At 44.1% G+C, this 18,275-nt stretch overlaps 1 protein-coding gene across 1 annotated transcript; it reads left to right on the forward strand.

Moving 5' to 3' along the window:
* The first annotated feature begins 3,195 nt into the window (after positions 1–3,195).
* ACCSL (1-aminocyclopropane-1-carboxylate synthase homolog (inactive) like) lies at positions 3,196–12,764 on the forward strand. The gene is made up of 14 exons (XM_069469857.1): positions 3,196–3,705; positions 4,876–4,935; positions 5,366–5,436; positions 5,836–5,905; positions 6,142–6,208; positions 7,206–7,303; positions 7,538–7,615; positions 7,964–8,064; positions 9,016–9,105; positions 9,846–9,891; positions 9,990–10,131; positions 11,487–11,629; positions 11,716–11,869; positions 12,682–12,764. The coding sequence occupies exons 1-14, from the start codon at positions 3,196–3,198 to the stop codon at positions 12,762–12,764; spliced, it is 1,713 nt and encodes a 570-aa protein (XP_069325958.1).
* The last annotated feature ends 5,511 nt before the right edge of the window (positions 12,765–18,275 follow it).

Below are 18,275 nucleotides of genomic sequence, written 5' to 3' on the forward strand. Positions count from 1 at the left end.
TAGGTATCTATATCCCCAAATACCTGGCTTTCCCCCACATGCACATAAATATTCTATAATCCCTACCATGTTTGCCATATTAAGAAGGAAGAATCTGAACTTGGTTAGAGGGCTGTATCACCGGAGGAAGCTGCTGTATGGCAAGAGGAAGGAAGGCTGAAGGGCAGAGTAGAGCTATAAGGGGCTTGCAGGGCACCAGAAAAAGTGACATTAAAAGTATCTTGGTATAAATGGTGCACCCGTGTGCTGGCATCACAAGTGAATAGGAAACCAGCTGATTCCTGCTTCCCTTCCATTTTCACTTCCTCTTTCCCAGCTTCTACTGCTCAAGGTCTGTCTTTCAGATCTTGTTAGAAGGCTGCTGGCACGAGCGGGGCTGATCCCGAGGCACTGTTTCTAGCTGCTATAGGAAGCACCTGAGTGTGGATTGAAAGGTAAATGGTGGGCGGCTGAGGAATATTAACACCCAGAGCATAGCCAGGAAGACTTGGGTAGGGTTGGTATACCTTGAGACCAGGCAGCTAAGGGCTGAGGCTCAGAGGCATCGTTGCCTTTGCGGAACAGTGTCATTTACAGTAGACTTTTCCTATAGAAAAGGCAAATCTTAGAAGTTGTCCAGCTTCTAGGGTTCCTCCTGGCCTTGCCATGTATTCACTTCCTTATCAGAAAATACCTTTCTTCCAGTTACCTGCCTTGGCCCCCATTTTCTGCTCCATAAACCTCCCTAGAGAGGTTCGCATTTTAACTGCTTTAAACAACTTTCCTCCTCCATGGCCTATTGGGCCACGATGCCCTCTAGCTTCTCTGCCCCATCCTGATCCCTGTTTCCTGAGTACCTGGAGTCCCTTCCTGAGGGCTGGGTAGATGGGACAGACTAGTGGGACCTTGTTAACAGCAAGAGCTTGGAGGGGGTAAGAAGTCCCACAGAGCCCCCAATCCAGCTGAAATGGGATAATCCAGCATAAGTAGAATAACTGCTTAAATTCTGGGCCCATGGGCTGGTCTCTGATGCTACAGAGCCACCAAAAGAGCTGTCACATCTTTGATTTTGTTATTAAGGTGACACAGGTCAAAGACACTCAATATGTGAGCCCAGTCCTAGGAGAAGGCAGAAGCCTCCAGTGATGATAGTTTCTTGCCCATGGAAGGGAGGTGACCACCACCATCTTGGCCTTTCCCACCAGCAATCCTCATGACCAACAGGGATGATGGGTACCACCTTTTGGTAGGCAAAACCAAAGGATTGTCACCTGGCCCTTGAACTACTTCTCTCTAATATCCAAGTATTTGGAAGGACAGTGTGACCTACCTACCTCCAGAGTTGATAGCCCCATTGAAATGAACCCCTTCTAGGGGAGGGAATTTGGGTCAGAGCAAAGCTTTTGCTAGTGGAACAGGGGATTGGTCCAGGCATAAACACTCATATTTGTTCAATTTGTTTCTTAATAGTATATTCCTAACACTGGTGAATAAAATTCTTTGCATCACCGATAGGTTGGCATCCTAAGTTAGGACTTGGTACAGCTTTGCCCTGTGGCTTCATCTGGCCATTGCTCCATCTTCCATGGGCAAAGTCCCCATTCCTGGCTCATATCTTCACTGACTTGGCAACATCCTTGTGGTCGTCCCTGTCCTTTTCACTAACTGGTAGTAGCCTGTGTGCCAGGCATTGTATTAAGGATGTAGTGAAGGCTGACCTGGGCAGATATCGAATAAGTAATGATATGAAACGTCAAGAAGGAGAAGTGTAGGTTGCTATGGGAACATCACAAGCAGACTGAAAAGAATTTGGAGAGGTTAGGTGATAGTGTGTGATACTCTGAAGTGCTGGTAAACCTGTAAAAGAAGCAACCAGATTTGGTATATGTAGGAGGATGTTACTTAGTGGAAAAAGAACCTGGAATTGTAGCATTTGATGGAAGGGGTATAAGTCTAGATTTTTAGAAAAAGGGATCTTGGTGTCTGGGGATATGAGGATTATCTTCAAGAAGTAGAGGCAGCTGCTGACCTTAAGTTTTCTTATTCTTGGTGTCTTGTTGTATTGATTCTTTGAGGCTTTAAGAAGGTATTTCCTGGTATTATCCAGTATTTTGGCTGGTTCTCATAAGAAAGGTTGATCTGAAAAGTCAAAAGCTTGCCTGCTCTGGATTAGGCTTTGGCTAAAAATACAAAAACAAAGTATAATAAATTTTAAAAAAGCTTGCCAAGTACAGTCCCAGGAGCTTGCTGAAAATGAAGATTCTCAGGTCTCATCCCAGACATACTAGATCAAAGTCCAACAATGAGGTCTTGCCCTCTATGTCCTGTTGAGCCCTCAAGATGACGCTATGGACTTAAGGTTTGAGAACCATGTACCTGCCCCACCATGGGTATTAGTGAGAAGCCTAAAGCAGTGTCGCAGCGAGTAGGTTGAAGGCATTTATAGGAAGCCGTGCAATGTAAGATGATGGAGGAACTGAGGGATCTGAGTATCTGGTACAGCCAACCTGGGGAAGAATAGGCAAAAAGAAGGGCTGATGTTCTAGAACAGAGGTTGGCAAACCTTACCTGTAAAGGGCTACACAGTAAATAGGCTTTGTGGGCCATATGGTCTCTGTCACACGGTGCCTGTCACGACTACTCGACAGGCTGTTATAGTACAAAAGCAGCCACAATCAATACATAAATGAATGAACATGGCTGTGTTCCAATATGGTTTTATCCTCAAACAGGTGGCAGGCCAGATCTGGCCACTGGACAGTAGCTGACTGACCCCTATTGTAGCAGAATGACTTACTCGGTGGGTTGTTGTGTCAGCAGCAGACGCCACTTTTTCTTATTTAGAACCTGATGTGGCAGGAACTGCTCTGAGGAAGCACAGGGTAGAAAACCAGAGCCTACCTGCAGTTCCACCTTTTCTCAAAGTGGGCCGTAAGGCTCTTCCTCCAAATACATTCTAATGCCGTTTAAGTAGAACGCTCTAATGTCTGGGCTTGGGGCCACTTAGACTTTGCTCTTGAATGAGTAGGTAACTCTTCCTGAACCAATCTGGGTCTATGACTGAGGCATGGAAGTGGGGGGAGCCAGCCTGAGATCAGGCCTGTCCCCAGCCATGCTGGACCTGAGGGCAAGGGAGAGTATCCTTTGCTCCAGGGCATGGTCTCTTTCTCTCTAGGTTCCAGCCAGCCTACCAAGGCCGGTATAAATACCTGGAGTATGAGTCTCCGGTCAGATGCCTTTCCTGTGCCCTGTGGCCAGAAGCCAGGCCAGGTCCTCAAAGACCAGAGCTTCCGCACCCAGGTACTGGAGATGGTGCTGCACTTGCAAAAGCGCATAGATGAGCACTTCCTCCTACTGACAACAACCAGGCAGAGCCTACAACTGGAAGAACAGAAGCACGCTCAGTCTATCCGTGTGCAGGAAGTTCTCCTGGACCACTTAATACACCAGATGGTCAGCTTCCTCGAGTCTGGGGCCACGGGTGGCCTGGAGCACCAAGTTCCTCTCCTTTCCCTGGAGTCTAGCAGTGATGTCAGAAGTGCACAGAGGGCCCAGTCATCCAGACATCCTCACCAGCTAATTCCCAAGTGGACTGACTTTGAACCTGCCTTTGTCAGCCGCGACCTGTCCAACCGTGGGTCTGATATCTCTGTCTTATACCACTCAAGCTTCCAGGACTACAATGCCTACCAAGGAGACAAGTACCATGAGGACAAGAACACCTTGGTGAGAATAAGGGGGACATCCTCAAAGGCCACAGTCACTTCAATTTACTCAGTCCTGTGCCAAGTACTATGTTCTTTACAGCCCCATGAAATGGCCACTGCTGTCGTCTTATGGATAAGGGTATAGTCATGGGAAAAGGTAGCATGCCCCAGAAAGTTGAAGAACTCCTCCACCCTCAAGCTCTCCTAAACCTAAGCTCTTAACCACTAGGAGTCAGTCACTGTTGGTCACAGTGCTGAGCCTGCCTCGGTGGAATTCAGTGTAGCCAGGAGTGTGGTCAGCCATTGGAACAGTCTTTCCAAGAGCATGAAAGGGGTGCCCACTGCAGGTGGTCTGGGAAGGTGCTTAAGTGTTGAATCAGCCAGGCATGTGGTGGTCCCCCAGGAAGGTGGGAAGGGCTTGGAGTGACTGGAGAAGGAGGTCCATGTGGCAAGAGATATAGACAGAGGTGGATGAGAGGTGTTAGGATGTTACCCTAAGGGTGATAGGGAATTGACAAAAGGCTTCTAGCAAAGGGGATTCATAGCCACTCTCCAGCCACAGAACAATGGACAACATTGGCTTTACCTTTCCCTTGTGCTCCCATCCAAAACCTGTGTGGTCAATGGCCGTCAACTTTTCTGGGGGCTGAGTCGGGCATCTCCGTAGGCCTCTAAGGGACTGCATCTCTTCCAGTAACTTGGAAGGACTTATGTACAAGGGGAAGTAGCAGAGATGGGTACGAGGTGGGGCCTGTGGTGACTAAGTGTCCAGGCTCTGGGGTGAAGTAGGTAGAGTTCTGCGCATCACCCAAGGTCACATGCCTAGCAGATCATTTGACTTTTTAAAACTTCACTCCTTAAGTCAGGGATCATATGGGACCTTTTGCCAGGAGTTAAAGCAACTCACAAAACACTTAGGCTAGTGTCTGGCACATAATAACTCAATGACTGGTAGATTGAACATAATGTAACTATTACATATCTATGTGGCTCTAAAGGGGTGAATTTGTAAGCTTTTATGGAAAGTTCCCTAACACATTTTTAAAGGTGTCAAATGTGGATCGAATCACCTTATGGGGCAGTGAGATCTCCATTTGCATTAATCCAAGATGAGTACTTATTGGCATGTTTAAAGGGGTCCGTGCAGGGTGGGGTAAGAGGACTGATCTCAGATTCTTTCCATCTCCAGGGCTTCATTAACCTTGGGACCAGTGAGAATAAGCTTTGCATTGATCTGATCATTGAAAGGGTAAGCCATGTTCTGGGCTGTGTTGGGACCTACCCCATCCAGGCCTAGTCCCCCTAGAATGTTCCTCAGCATGTGGTAGATACAGGAGTGAGGTATAGGAGTTTGGGAAAGGGACTAGAAAGATAGCTTCTAGAATAGCATGTCTAACCTCTCAGCTTTGCTGACCGTGTCCAGAGGTGTTCTCTGGTTGGGTATATGGTAGGTAGGCTGCCAAGGGAGCCTCCAGGTTGGGGAGATTGTTTAACATTTCCTTATGCAGTCTGTGACAAGAAGGTGGCCTCCATTCGTTAAAAAGCATGCAGTATGTTTACCCATTTCCCTTCTGGAAGGCCACATATATGGAGGGCAAGACTCATGCACAGAATAGGAGTAGGATGAGGCCTCTTGGTCTTCCCTGGTCTGCCTGCCTTCACATTCTGTCTGTCAACAGTTGTGTCGGAATGACATGAACCACATTGACGAAGTCCTGCTGCAGTACCCTGATTGGAGAGGGCAGCCATTGTAAGTGACCCTCCAGATCTAGGGTCTCCTGGTCCATAGGCATCTGCCCACATCCAGGGGGAGGACCAAAGGGGACCAGATTGTTGGTTTGCTATCTCTCTATTTCTTGGGATAATAACTTCTAGAAAATTCCTCCAGCAAAAGCTCAGGAGGCAGCCTGGTATAGTAGAAGTTGCACTGTCCTATAATTCAAAGGCCTGAGTCCTTGTCCCAACTCTCACTTGTTGTCTGCGTGACCTAGGGAGTTATAGCCTTAGTCAATAGCTCTATAAAATGAAGTTGGACTGGGTAGCAAAAACCCCTTGTAGTTTGGACAACTCTGCCCTTTGAAAAAGACTTAAGTCTAGACCATGAATAGAGGAGGTCTGGGAACCACAAGGTCTCTGGGTCTGTTCACAGCCTGCGGGAAGAAGTGGCCCGGTTCCTGACCTACTACTGCAAGGCACCTGCCCGACTTGATCCAGAAAATGTGAGTCAGTTCCCCAGCCTTGCTGCCACTCTGGAGGACTGTAGTCCCTAAAAACCTGTCTAGGGAGAACAGGGAGAACCATTGGAGACCCTCAGGGCTAGGACAGAGCACAGACCAATGGGTCCCAGCTGGGTAGGCTCCAGGTGCCTGTTCCTCCCAGGGGAAGGGAGACAGAGAGGCTACACCTTCTTATGTGGGTGTTGGTTTGAACTCTGCCTCTTGCTTGTTGTCTTTAGGTGGTGGTTCTAAATGGCTGCTGCTCTGTCTTCTCTGCACTGGCCATGGTTCTGTGTGATCCTGGTGGTAAGTCAAGGGGACTCTGCTTTCCCTTTCAGTGAAATATTGGCACATGGGCAGCAGCACACAGGCACGGGGCTTTGAGGAAGAAGAATATCCTGACTCAAGGCCTTTTCCCCAAGGTGCTGGGACTTCTCCTACACTGACTTCTCCCTCTACCTTACTGGCATCTGCCCCTCCACCCTCCTCTTTCTCCTCCTACACTCACTGGCTCCTTCCCCTACACCTTCCTGTGACAGCAAGGGATTTGGACTCCCCGTTTAATATGGAAGAGAAACATGGGATGGTCCTCAAGGAGTTAAGCCCCAGGAGCGATGACCTTGGGAGCCAATCTATCACATTAATAGCTGGGCTTTGGGGCTCAACTATAACATAGAGTCCTGGCAACTAGCATAGACGACCTCCTAAAAAAAGACTAAAAGGTTATCAAAAAGGCTAACTAGTTCTGGACCAAACCAGGCTGAAGAGACTGTCCTCAATCTCCCTCTTAACAGTGCCCAAGCAAGAGGCTTAGATCTTAAAGACCTCTGGTTGCATGGCCAAGATTGGCCCCTTTTACTCAAAGAAGTGGTTCTTTGATTAGCTCTTGGATGAGGCCCAATGGATGGGCAGACAAGAACATATGAGATCACCAGGTCCATGTACCTGGTGCTCTACTGTGCATGGACCCTGACCTCTCTCATATTTGACCTGGAGCAGATGAGACTTTCCTAATGACCAGTGCTCCATCTGCCAGTGAGCCTAGCTTGATTTGTGTCCTGGATTTTGAGCAATATTCCTTCTTCTTTAGCATACCCCCAAAGAAACTAAAGTTTTGTTCTGCAAATAATGTCTATAAGAATAGACAACTTTTATAGAGCCTGAGCCCAAGAACGTTAATTTCTAGGTAGCCGGGATTGCCAAAACTGACCTTCTCTGTGGGTAGCTTTGCTGCAAATCTAGTGGGCCTGGCAGGTTCTGTTGGAGACCCCGGACTGACAACGTTGTCTCCCTGTCCTTCCAGAGGCCTTTCTGGTCCCTACTCCCTTCTATGGTGGCTTTGCCTTTACCTCCCGCCTGTATGCGAAAGTCGAGCTGGTTCCCGTTTATCTGGAGAGTGAGGTGAGAAGGGGGCCCTGTCCCTGCTCAGTTCACCTAGGTGATGGAATGTTCTAGGAGCCTTGCTTTCTACCCATATAAGGGATGGTGGAATAAAGGTAAAAATCAGGGTTAGAAGGCATATGGGACTGGTACCCTGGTGTGAAGGCAAAGAATTGCCTGGGGTTCAAGGGAATAAGAAATCAAGGCTTAAAAGTTTTCCAGACAGGCAGTTCTCAGATATCGTTTCTCTTACAGATCACTGGGACAAACACCCGTCCTTTCCAGCTCACTGTGGACAAACTGGAGGATGCCCTACTTCAAGCCAGACTTATGGTAAGGAGGGAACCCTATTTTCAGGGTAACCATTCCTGGCCCAAAAAGGGGTTGCGTATTGAGATTCCAGTGCAACTGCTCACCAAGGCCTGGTGGTCTCTCTTTAGCCAGAAGAGAGAGTGATCCAGGGGTACATCTTTCCAGGAGTTCTAGGCCCTATGGGGACACCATGACAGGCCTAGACTCTCTTCCTGCTCCCGCTTTCCCATGGGCAGTATGGTACTTGCTGCTTCAAGATCCTATCTAGCCCTTATTAGGTGCCAAATATTGGGTGTCCTGACTTATAAAGTATCCTTGGATGAATTTGAGGTGGATGTGTTCGCTCAGTTACATTTGGGTTCTTCTTAGGAGAAAAAGGTCAGAGGCCTTGTGCTGACCAACCCTCAGAATCCTCTGGGTGATGTCTACTCCCGAGACTCACTGAAGGAATACCTGGAATTTGCCAAGAGGTATGCGTTCCACCCCTTGAGGCTAGATGATGTTTTAAAAAAGGATTCCCATCACTTATAGTCAAGAAGTCAGAACTAGAAGTAATTTACCCTAAATATTCTTAGAGTTATATACAACTAACTGAAATTGAAAGAAAATGAATCCATTCTAGCCTTTGCTCATAAACAGACATTTATATAAGTCAAAATATAGTTTTGTTGCTTTTCTACTTAAGACATAAGCACTTTCTCCCAGTATCCATTTTCCAAACTACTTGGGCTGAAGATACTCTGACTCCATGGGATAAAGATGTGTTCCTGTAGAACTTTCTTGTCCCATTCCTAAGAATGTTAATATCAGTTACCTCTGGCATCCTGAAATGGCCTATTACTTAAGGCAGATAAACTTCCATTTTCCAGAAGAAACAGACTTATTCAAATTTCGTGACTAATTGATGGCAGAGCACGGGGATGGGAGGAAGCATACTGGAGGTTGTGGGCTACAATTGGTTAGAACTAGGTTTGGACCCCAGCTCTAGCACCTGCTAACTGGGGGAATTGAGTTCTCATCTCAGAGCCTTAGTTTCTTCATCTGTGAAATGGAGGTGACTGTACTGTCTCAGAGGGTTGTTGGGAAAAATGAGATGATGCATGTAAGCACTTGGCCCACTTGGTGGCTTGGTTCAGACCCTGGGTGGGAGCTTCTGATTGTACCAGACAAGCCCTCTGGGACACCAGCCTCTTCCCATTGCTTTCTGCTGGATAGTTGAAAAGTTAGATATATGCTCATTTGTGTCTCTTGGGTGCTATTCCTTTTCAATCCAGGTCTAGATGTACTGGTGTACTACCTCCTACCTCACTGTGCCCCTTAGACAGTAGGAGTATCTGATCTGTGTCTATATCAGACCATAAAAGAGTGAGTTAAAATTAGAGATGTGAGATGATGATTTCCTTCTTTCACCCAACCTACAGGAATGACCTACATGTGATCATAGATGAGGTTTACATGCTGTCTGTGTTTGATGAATCTATCACATTCCACAGTGTTCTGAGCATGGAAAGGTGAGTTGGTCTTAGCTGGAGTAGGGAATGAGAACCACGAGCTTCTTGCTTTGCACCGTGAGTTCATGTGACATAAATATAACTGACTAGGTGCTAGGAACTGAGTTCAGTGCCAACAGGGGTTATGAATATGAGCGAAGCATCATCTTTCCTCCCAAGTGTCTCCTAGTCTAAATGCCATTCTATATACAAGATAACATGAGGGCAAGGTAGAAAGCATATTGTCAAAGGTCAAGATAAAGCCCCACAGAAGGTCAGGGTGGGAACTTCCATGATGAATAGAGCACAGGGAAAGAATAGAAACAAGGAAGCACTTTCCTAAGGGGCATAGTATTTGGCCATGGAGGTAGGATTCCAGCACTCAGAGCCAGGGAAAGAACAGCTTCACCAAAGGTGGGACAGTAAGAAATAGGCAAGCATGTTCTAGAAATGGTGGGTAGCCCATACCTAAAGAGCCAACTGCCAAGAAGGTAGCTTTGGGCCAGCTGTAGGAGAGCCACAAGTCAGGCTGAAGTTTCCAGACTTCAGTGGGCATTGGGAACTGTTCCATCTAGCTCTTCGGGGACACCTCATGTTGACTTCCTGGCTTAACTAGGATAACTTTCTTGACCATTGGGCTCTGTAGGCCCTGCTGTCTAGGAAGAAACTCAAGTCTACCTTTCCCTCATAGGCCCCAAGTCTTCATCCTTCATATATTACTCCATAACCTTGGGTCTCCCCCTCCCCTATTTCTTCTCCAGTCTGCCTGATCCCAACAGGACCCATGTGATCTGGGGTACCAGTAAGGTGAGCCCCAACTTCCTGTCCTTGGGTGGAAAGGAAGGGGAGCCAACAATAAAAGGAAGACCAATCAGATGTTCCCTAACCTACTTCTCTTCTTGTAGGATTTTGGCATCTCTGGCTTCCGCTTTGGTGCTCTCTACACCCACAATACGGAGGTGGCCTCTGCTGTGGGCTCCTTTGGCTACCTCCATGGTATCTCTGGCATCACCCAGCACAAATTATGTCAACTGCTCCAGGACAGAGGTACCGAGCTCCATCCCAGGCTAGCATTTTGACCAGACCTCATGACCATAGGGAACTTCTGGATTTGCTGAGGCCTCTGGAATATCCTCAATACGCTGAGACCCTATTCACTGTCTCAGGTTTAACCATGGCAGGATGTGAAATTTGAAGGTGGGCAGGATATGACTCAAATAGTACAGCAGGGTGTAGATGGAAGGTGGAGGTGCTATTTGAAAACACAAAATGGGCTTTAATTTCTGGATGTTGGATAGCTTATGCCCTGCCTGGAAAGGGGATAGTCAATCTTACTGCAAGACCTGGAGGTAAGAACCTCAGAAATCAGTCTTTATGTGAATGTGTATTTTCCCTCCTCAATGCCTCATTGCTTCAGGCAAAGGTTACAAAGAAACACCCTGAGTATTCTAATATACCTTAACATCATCCTCCAAGGTGTCCAAAGGAGAGCTGCCATATTGGTGAGTTGGTATGGCTGGACCTGTGGCACCTCGGTTCATCTTCCCCCTTGGATCAAGTGAATGCTGGCCTCAGGGGACTTCCCCCTTTAATGTCTTGGCCTATGCTTAGAAGAGGCCCCCTTTCTTTAACTTCCTGTAATAGAACAGATACCAGGCTGGAGGGTTTAGATTAATAACTAGGATATAGCAAAACCAACTGTCATTAGATTAACTGGCTTAGAAAACAATTTGTGTTTAGCTCTGAGTAGGAAAGGAGGTTAAATAGGAGAAATCCAACAGAATGCTTCCCTACATGGTGCCAGGCCCTTTGATATTGGGAAGAAACCAGATTTCAGCCCCATCAGCACTGGTTCTCAACCTTGGTTGCACACAAGTGTTCCCCGGGGAGCTTAAATACTGATTCGTGAGTTCCATAACCAAAGATTCTGGTTTAGGTAATCTAGGGGTTATCAGGGCTTTCAGAAGCTCCCCAAGTAGCTCTAAATTGTGCTGCCAATGCTGAGAACAATTGGGCTAAGTGCATCACCACTGGATATATCTAGATTCCTGCAAGTCCACTGTGTGAGACTCAAAGGCCAGAAGTAAGAGGAGCTGTGAGTATCTGCTACTTGCCTAGTTGAGAACAGCAGCATCAACCCTCTTTGGGGTATATCCTGACTTCCTGCCTCAGTTTTAATATATGAACTCAAAGGAAGTGTTCTTACTGGACTGTTCAAAAAACCCTATGTCTCCACCAGAGACTTGGATAAGAGGGTATGTTGGATGTGGATGCCATCAGTTCAAATATAATACAGCGTTAGACTTAGATAGAAATAGCTTACATGAAGCCCAGATGGGGAACATTGGGGAAGGAACCCTCTGGCAGGTCTCTGTGACAGCTCTCTTCCTCTACCCATGCAGAATGGATTGACACAGTATACCTGCCCACATACCACTTCCGGCTCCGGAAGGCTCACGTGTACATCACTAACAAGCTGCAGAGCTTAGAGATCCCCTTTCTCTGTCGTGGATCTGGCCTCTATGTCTGGATCAACTTGAAAAAGGTGTGCTCTGGGAAGAAGGAGAGGTATTCTTGGGCAGACCTGCCAAATGGGTCTTGGACTCAGCTCTGTTTCTTTGGCCTCTTTAGTACCTGGAGCCATGTACGTTTGAGGAAGAATGGCTCCTCCATCGCCGCTTCCTGGACAACAAGCTGATGCTGTCCTGTGGCAAAAACTACATGTGTAAGGAGCCTGGCTGGTTCCGCCTCATCTTTGCAGAGAGGCCCTTCCGGCTAAAATTAGGTGAGTGGGGCTGACCTCCCAATCCTGGCATCCTTTCAAAACACCCAGTCATCTCGTCTATAACTCAATACCAGAATCTTTGTTTGCCTTTAGCAGTGCCAGACCTTCTATACTATCTGTTTCCATTTTCATCTTTAAGCTCCTTTGTATACTGACATGTATCTCAAGCACCCACCCCTTCACTGAACCTTCTGAGTATCTGTTCTGTGACTGCCATTGAGTGAGGCATTCGGACCATGAACTAATAAGAAGTGGTACTCTGTCCTTGTGGAGCTGGCAGTCTGGCAGGTGAGATGGATGGGTAGGTGACCATGGAAGTCCCTGTATGTCATGCTATAGAGTTTAGATTCTCCTCCTGAAGGTTACGGAAAACACAACATTCATTTTAACAACTATCTATCCATCCCACTACATGCCAGACACTGTTCTATCTGCTGGGAATATAGCAGTGAATCATTTCTCATGAAGGTTTGTGTTGCAGAAATATCTTTTGGGCTAGTGCGAAGAATAGACTGAGTGAAGAAGACACTAGAGGCAAATAGAAATCTTAGAGGCCAAGGCCATAAGCCAGGGTACAGGATTTGACATGAGACATTGAGGTATCTGGCAAGCTGATGACATGGCAATGAAATTCAAAAAAGAACCATCAGGGATGTAACAGACTTGGAAATCCATCCCAAAGATGGAAGGCTGAAGTTAAGGATCCCTGAACGAGAGGCTCTGGTGGTCGACCATACTCCTGAGTATGTCTGGTGCCTACCTGCAAACCCACTAAGTCTCTATTTCTCTCTGTCCCTATCTGGTCCCTGTAGCCATGCTTCGTTTCTGTCGGGTGCTAGAGGAGCAGAAGCAGGATTGGATAGAGAAGCAACTGGCAGATGCAATGAAGGAGTAGGCCATCTGCCATCCCAACCAGCGGCTCCAGCCTGTCACTTGCTCAGGAAGCCACTGATGTCTGGGTCTCTGGTCCAGAGGCTGGGTGTTGAACTGGTGCTGCAACTGAGCAAATGGTGGGCTCCTTCAGGAACGGTCTCATCTCATCTGGTCATCAACCTCCTTCAGCTGAGCATCTGCTATCTTTGCAAGCTTTGTACTTTTTTAGTCTTTGCTAGTCATTGTGTATGCAAAATGTTTTTATTGGGGTGGGAAGGCGGGCACCTGGAGGGATACAGGAAGCTTGCAGGCCCATATTTAAATGGGTTTATTTTATATTCAATATCTAATAAATTCTATATTCTCTTAAATTCCAGGTCTGTTTTATTTCTTCAGATTCTTCGTAATCACTTTTGGAAGCAATGATTTTCTGTCCTTACTTTTAAATTCCAAGGCAGGTTATATGTGAAAAATAGTCTAGGGTAGGCCAGGAAAGGGAAGAAGTGACTCCCTAACTGATGAAGCACTCACTTTCCAGGCATTGGATGCAGTGTTCCATAGCGTCCTTATGAAGTCACAGCCACCTTCATGGTCAGCTAAGTAGCATGTAATTGTGGGTATTCCTGCTTCCAAATACCAGAGTTCTTCCCACTTTTGCCTTTCCAAAAGGCATTGAAACTGAATCTGACAAGCTTTGGTATCTTAGTCTGGTCAAGCTGCTACTATAAAATCCCATGGACAGGGTGGCCTATAAACAACAAAATTATTTCTCACAGTTCTGGAGGCTGGAAAGTCCACGATCAAGGCCTTGGCAGATTTGGTGTCTGAGGGCTTATTGCCTTACTATAACCTCACATGGTAAAAGGCGTGAGAGGTCTTCCTGTCTTCATGACCTAATCACCTCCCAAAGGCCCCACCTCCTACTACCGTCACCTTGGGGGTTAGAATTTCAACATTTGGTGGCACAAACATTCAGTTCATAGCATCTGGAGTATTCCATTTCCACCTCTAGTGTCTTCAGCCATTCAGATCACACCCACCGGCAAGTTTCTCTACAAGGCCCTTGCGTATCTGAGCACTGCTGCTATGACGTGGGCAGAGCAGGGACTACCACCGTTTTATAGATGATGAAAGAGCTTTGGGTACCAACTGACTAGTCACTTTGGCTAGTTACTTCCCCTCTGGGACTGGGTTTGGTTCTTATTCTCCAATGACAATTCTTTTTTTTTAAATTAACAAATTCTGATTCAAGGTGGTGCTTTTTTTTTCCCCCCACCAAAATTCTTTAGGACCAGAAGAGAAGGTGAAGAAGGGAACCAGAGATGCTCTTGGGATCTCTGTAATGGGAGCTAACACACAGTCTCGTTGGCATTGTTCCCAGGATGGAAGGAATCCTGCCTTCTGCAGAAGGGACAGGCTATTTCCATTTTCTTCTCCACTCAGGATTTGGAAGGTAGAATGTCAAGCCTAGTGCAGGCCACAGACTGAGTAAACAAACCTGAAACATATGACCCCAGAGGGGAAGGAGGAGTTCACCTAAGAATTCAATGTTTGTATTGTATATGTGAGTTGTTTTTTTTTTTTTTTTTTTTTCATGAGAAAATAACAAATGTATGCATCTCAGGCTTATGGGTGGTACCTTGGGATTTATTTACGAGGGTGAGATAATCCTGAAGTACTCTAATGTTAGGGGTATTCGTGCAAGCTTTGTAAGCTGGAGAAAGTATCAGAAGATCTGATATACATGTAGATGTTTAGCAGGGTCAAAAGCTTTGAGACACATTTTCAGATAGTGTGTCAGACATTCTGGCTCTGACTCAGACTGGCCAAGTTGGTATGATCCAAATGGTGGCAAAGCATCCTTGAAGGTGGCTATATGTGTGCGTGATACCAGCTCTTTTAAAAGGAAAAATCGAGGTATAATTTATACGTAATAAAATACACAGACCTTAAGTGTACCATTTGAGTTTTAAATTTATATTTTAGTAACCCACACCATAATAAAGGTATACAGCATTTCCATCACTCCAGAAAATTCTTTCTTGCCCATTCCTGGCCGATCTCTGCCCTATGCTCCCCCATGGATTAGTTTGCCAGTTTTAGAACTCCATGTAAATGGAATCGTACAGAAAAGTCTTCTGCGCCCAGCTTCTTTCATTTAGCATAAACATTCATCATGTTGTCATATGTATTATTTAGCCTCTTTATTGCTGAGGAGTATTCCATTGCATGAATATGTCACAACTTGTCTATCCACTTACCTGTTGGGATATTTGTGTTTCCAGTTTTTGGCCATTAGGAATAAAAGTTATAAACATTTGCACACAAGTATTTTTTGGTCACATATTTCCATTTCCTTCAGGTATATATCTAGGAGTAGATTTTTTGGATCACAGGTAGATATGTACTTAATTTCCAAATAGTTTTCTAAAGTGGTTATATCATTTCACTTTCCCACCAGCAATGTATGAAAGTTCAGGACACCTCATATTCTTGTCAACATGCGGCGATGTCAATCTCTTTTAAATTTAAGACCTTCTGGTAAGTGTATAGATTTCATTCTACTTTTAATTTACAAATTAAGCCATATCTGATGACTCATGATAGACATCCTTTCATGTGTTTATTGGGCATTCATATCTTGTGTGTGTGTGATGTGTCTGATACTTTTTGCCCATTTAAAAAATTGAGTGGTTTTTTTTTTGCCTTATAAGTTTTTTTATGTTCTTGATACAAGCCTTTTGTTAGATGTATTACAGATATTTTCTCCCAATCCATGACTTATTTCATTTTCTTAATAGCGGGAATTCTGGTTTGAGGAAAAGGAAAGAAAAGTTTATTCATTTGCTGGCAACTGAGGAGGGCAGTGGACTAGGATCTCAAAGACTGCCACCCTGGCTTTAAGCAGAGATACAGAGCTTTTTAAAAGGGGGGTTTTCGGCAGTTGGGCTCAGGTCTGTGTGACCACTGTCAATGTCCTGGCTTCGGGCTATTGTTGTTTAACTATAATTGATGCTTTCGGTTGACCTTATCTCCAGTGATAGCAGTTTTGTCACCCTTGTCCAGGCAATTCTGTTGAGCCATCTCCTGTGGTTTAAGATGCTAGAAAATAAACAGCAAAGAACATTTCCTGCCCCTTTGGGGGCAAGAAATGCAGGTTTTAATTCCCCAAAAGGGTGGGGGTTTTAGAGAGACAACTTGTAAAACATTTCCTTGCCCTTTTTCCCCACCTTTAACTCTGTTACACAATGGCTGGTTATATATATATTGAATATTTCCCCTACCACAGTTCCCACCTTGTGGCTCTTTATTAATATTATTAATTTCAATAGCAGTAATCAGAGTATCAGCTTTTACACCAGTTCCCCAAGCTCTGTCCTAAAGAGCAAAGTGGAGAGGACCAAGTGATGCCTGCACCTGCAGTGGAGGTGCAGAAGAGGAAACCCGAGCCTAAGGAACCTGATTCTTTATGATGAGCAGCAAGCCTGCCTGAGCTTCAGCCCTGGGGGAGACATTATCTTTATGCCAAACAAACTTACCATTTGCTCTGAAGGGAGACACCATTGCTATCATCCAAGGCTGTTTACTCTATATATTAATATATATCCTTGGAAAGATAGCCTAGAACAAAGGCAGTCAATGCCTCTGCCTGCAGGACAGGCAGAAGTGTGAAAGACTATAAAGAATCATCTCCCAACAATATCCAATCTCCCTACTAAATTCACTTTTTAACTCTAGTATTAATAGTTTTGGGGGGAATTTCTTTGAATTGTCAACATACACAGTCACATTGTGAATAAAGACTATTTTCCTTCTTTTCAATATCTTTGTCTTTTCTAATTGCATTGTCCAGAACCTCTAGTATAATATTGAATAAAAGTGATGGGAGAGGACATTCTTGCCTTGCTACCAATCTTAACAGGATTGGGTTCAGTCTTTCAGTCTTAAGTATAACATTACTGTTATTTTTATACTACCCTTAGTCTGACAGAAGAGTTTCCTTCTATAACTAGTTTGGTGGGAGTTTTACTACGAACGGGGGTTGAATTTTGTCAGATGCTTTTATCTGCATCTATAGAGATGATGCAGTTTTTAAATTATCCATATGGTAAATTACTTTGATTTTTATCAAAATGATTAAACCAACTTCACATTCCTGCAGTAACCCCCCTTTGGTCATGATGTATCCTCATTTAATTTGGTTTGATATTTTAACAATTTTGTATTCATGAGAGACATTGTTGTGTAATTTTCTTTTTTTGGAATGGATTGTTGGTTGTGGTATCATGGTTAATATTGGCTTCGTAAATGTTTGGGGAAGTGTTCCTTTCTCAATTTTCTGGAAGTTTGTGTCAAAACTATTTTTTTTTAATCTTTAAATATTTGGTAGAATTCTGCCATAAAGCCATCTGGGCCTGGATGGTTTTTTTGTGGAAAGGTTTTTACTTATAAATTCAATTTCCAAAACAGATATAGAGCTATTCAAGTTTTCTATTTCTTGTGTCAGTTTTGGTAATTTGTGACTTTCAATAAAATTTGTATATTTCATCTAAGTTTAATTACTGACATAAATTTTTTTATTCTCTTATGCTTTTAATATCATTTTTCTTCTATAATAGTGAAATGAGGTTTTTGTGACCAATCTAAATGTTTATCAATTATACTGACCTTTTCAAAGAATCAACTTTTGGTTTCCTATATTTTCTCTACTGTTTCTCTCTTCTCTATTTCCACTATTACCTTTATTTCCTTCTATTTACTTTGAGTTTAATTTGTTCTTTTTTCTAGATTCTTATTATAGAAGCTTAAATCATTCATTTTAAGCTGTTCTTTTCAAATATAAGCATTTAAAGCTATTCATTTCTCTCTGAGCATCCCTTTAGCTATTAATACATCCCATAAATTTTGATGCTGGTTTTTTATAATCATTCAATTCAGAATACTTTCTGATTTTCCTTGTAAGTTCTTTTTAAAAATATCTATGGTTTATTTAGCATTTGTTACTTAGTTTATAAAAATCTGGGGATTGTTCAACTTTTTTTGTTAATGTTTTCTATTTTCATTTCTTTGTGATTGGAGAACATACTCTGTAATTTCAATCCTTTGAAATTTATTGAGACTTGTTTATGGCCAGATTTGTTTACAGCCTATGGTGTATCTTAGTCAATGTTTCATGTGCACTTGACAAAAAGCGTATTCTGCAGTATTGGGTATGGTGTTCTATAAACATCAATTATGTTAAATTGTTTTATAATGTTCAAATCTTCTGATCCTTAGCATCTTTTTTTTTGATCCCGAGTATCTTTTGATCCATTTATTTTTATCTACCACTGAGAGAGGGGTGTTAAATTTTCCAACTGTAATTGTGGATTTGTCTATTTCTCTTTGTAGTTCTTCCAGTTTCTGCCTAATGTGTTTTGAAGCCTTGCTATCACCGGCATAAACTATTAAGATTGTCATCTTAATAATCCTTTTATCATTATAAAGGCCTGTTTTTATTTTTGGTAATTCTTTTTATCTTGAAGCCTATTAT

Source organism: Eulemur rufifrons, chromosome 6 (assembly GCF_041146395.1).
Source record: "Eulemur rufifrons isolate Redbay chromosome 6, OSU_ERuf_1, whole genome shotgun sequence".
Classification (NCBI taxonomy): domain Eukaryota; kingdom Metazoa; phylum Chordata; class Mammalia; order Primates; family Lemuridae; genus Eulemur; species Eulemur rufifrons.

What these genes read in the sequence shown, in the direction of transcription:
- ACCSL (XM_069469857.1), top strand. Translation starts at nt 3,196, where the DNA reads ATGAGTCTCCGGTCAGATGCCTTTCCTGTGCCCTGTGGCCAGAAGCCA. An exon ending in CCCGACTTGATCCAGAAAAT is followed by an intron (nt 5,906 to 6,141) that starts GTGAGTCAGTTC and finishes TGTTGTCTTTAG; the next exon opens with GTGGTGGTTCTAAATGGCTG. An exon ending in AGTGTTCTGAGCATGGAAAG is followed by an intron (nt 9,106 to 9,845) that starts GTGAGTTGGTCT and finishes TTTCTTCTCCAG; the next exon opens with TCTGCCTGATCCCAACAGGA.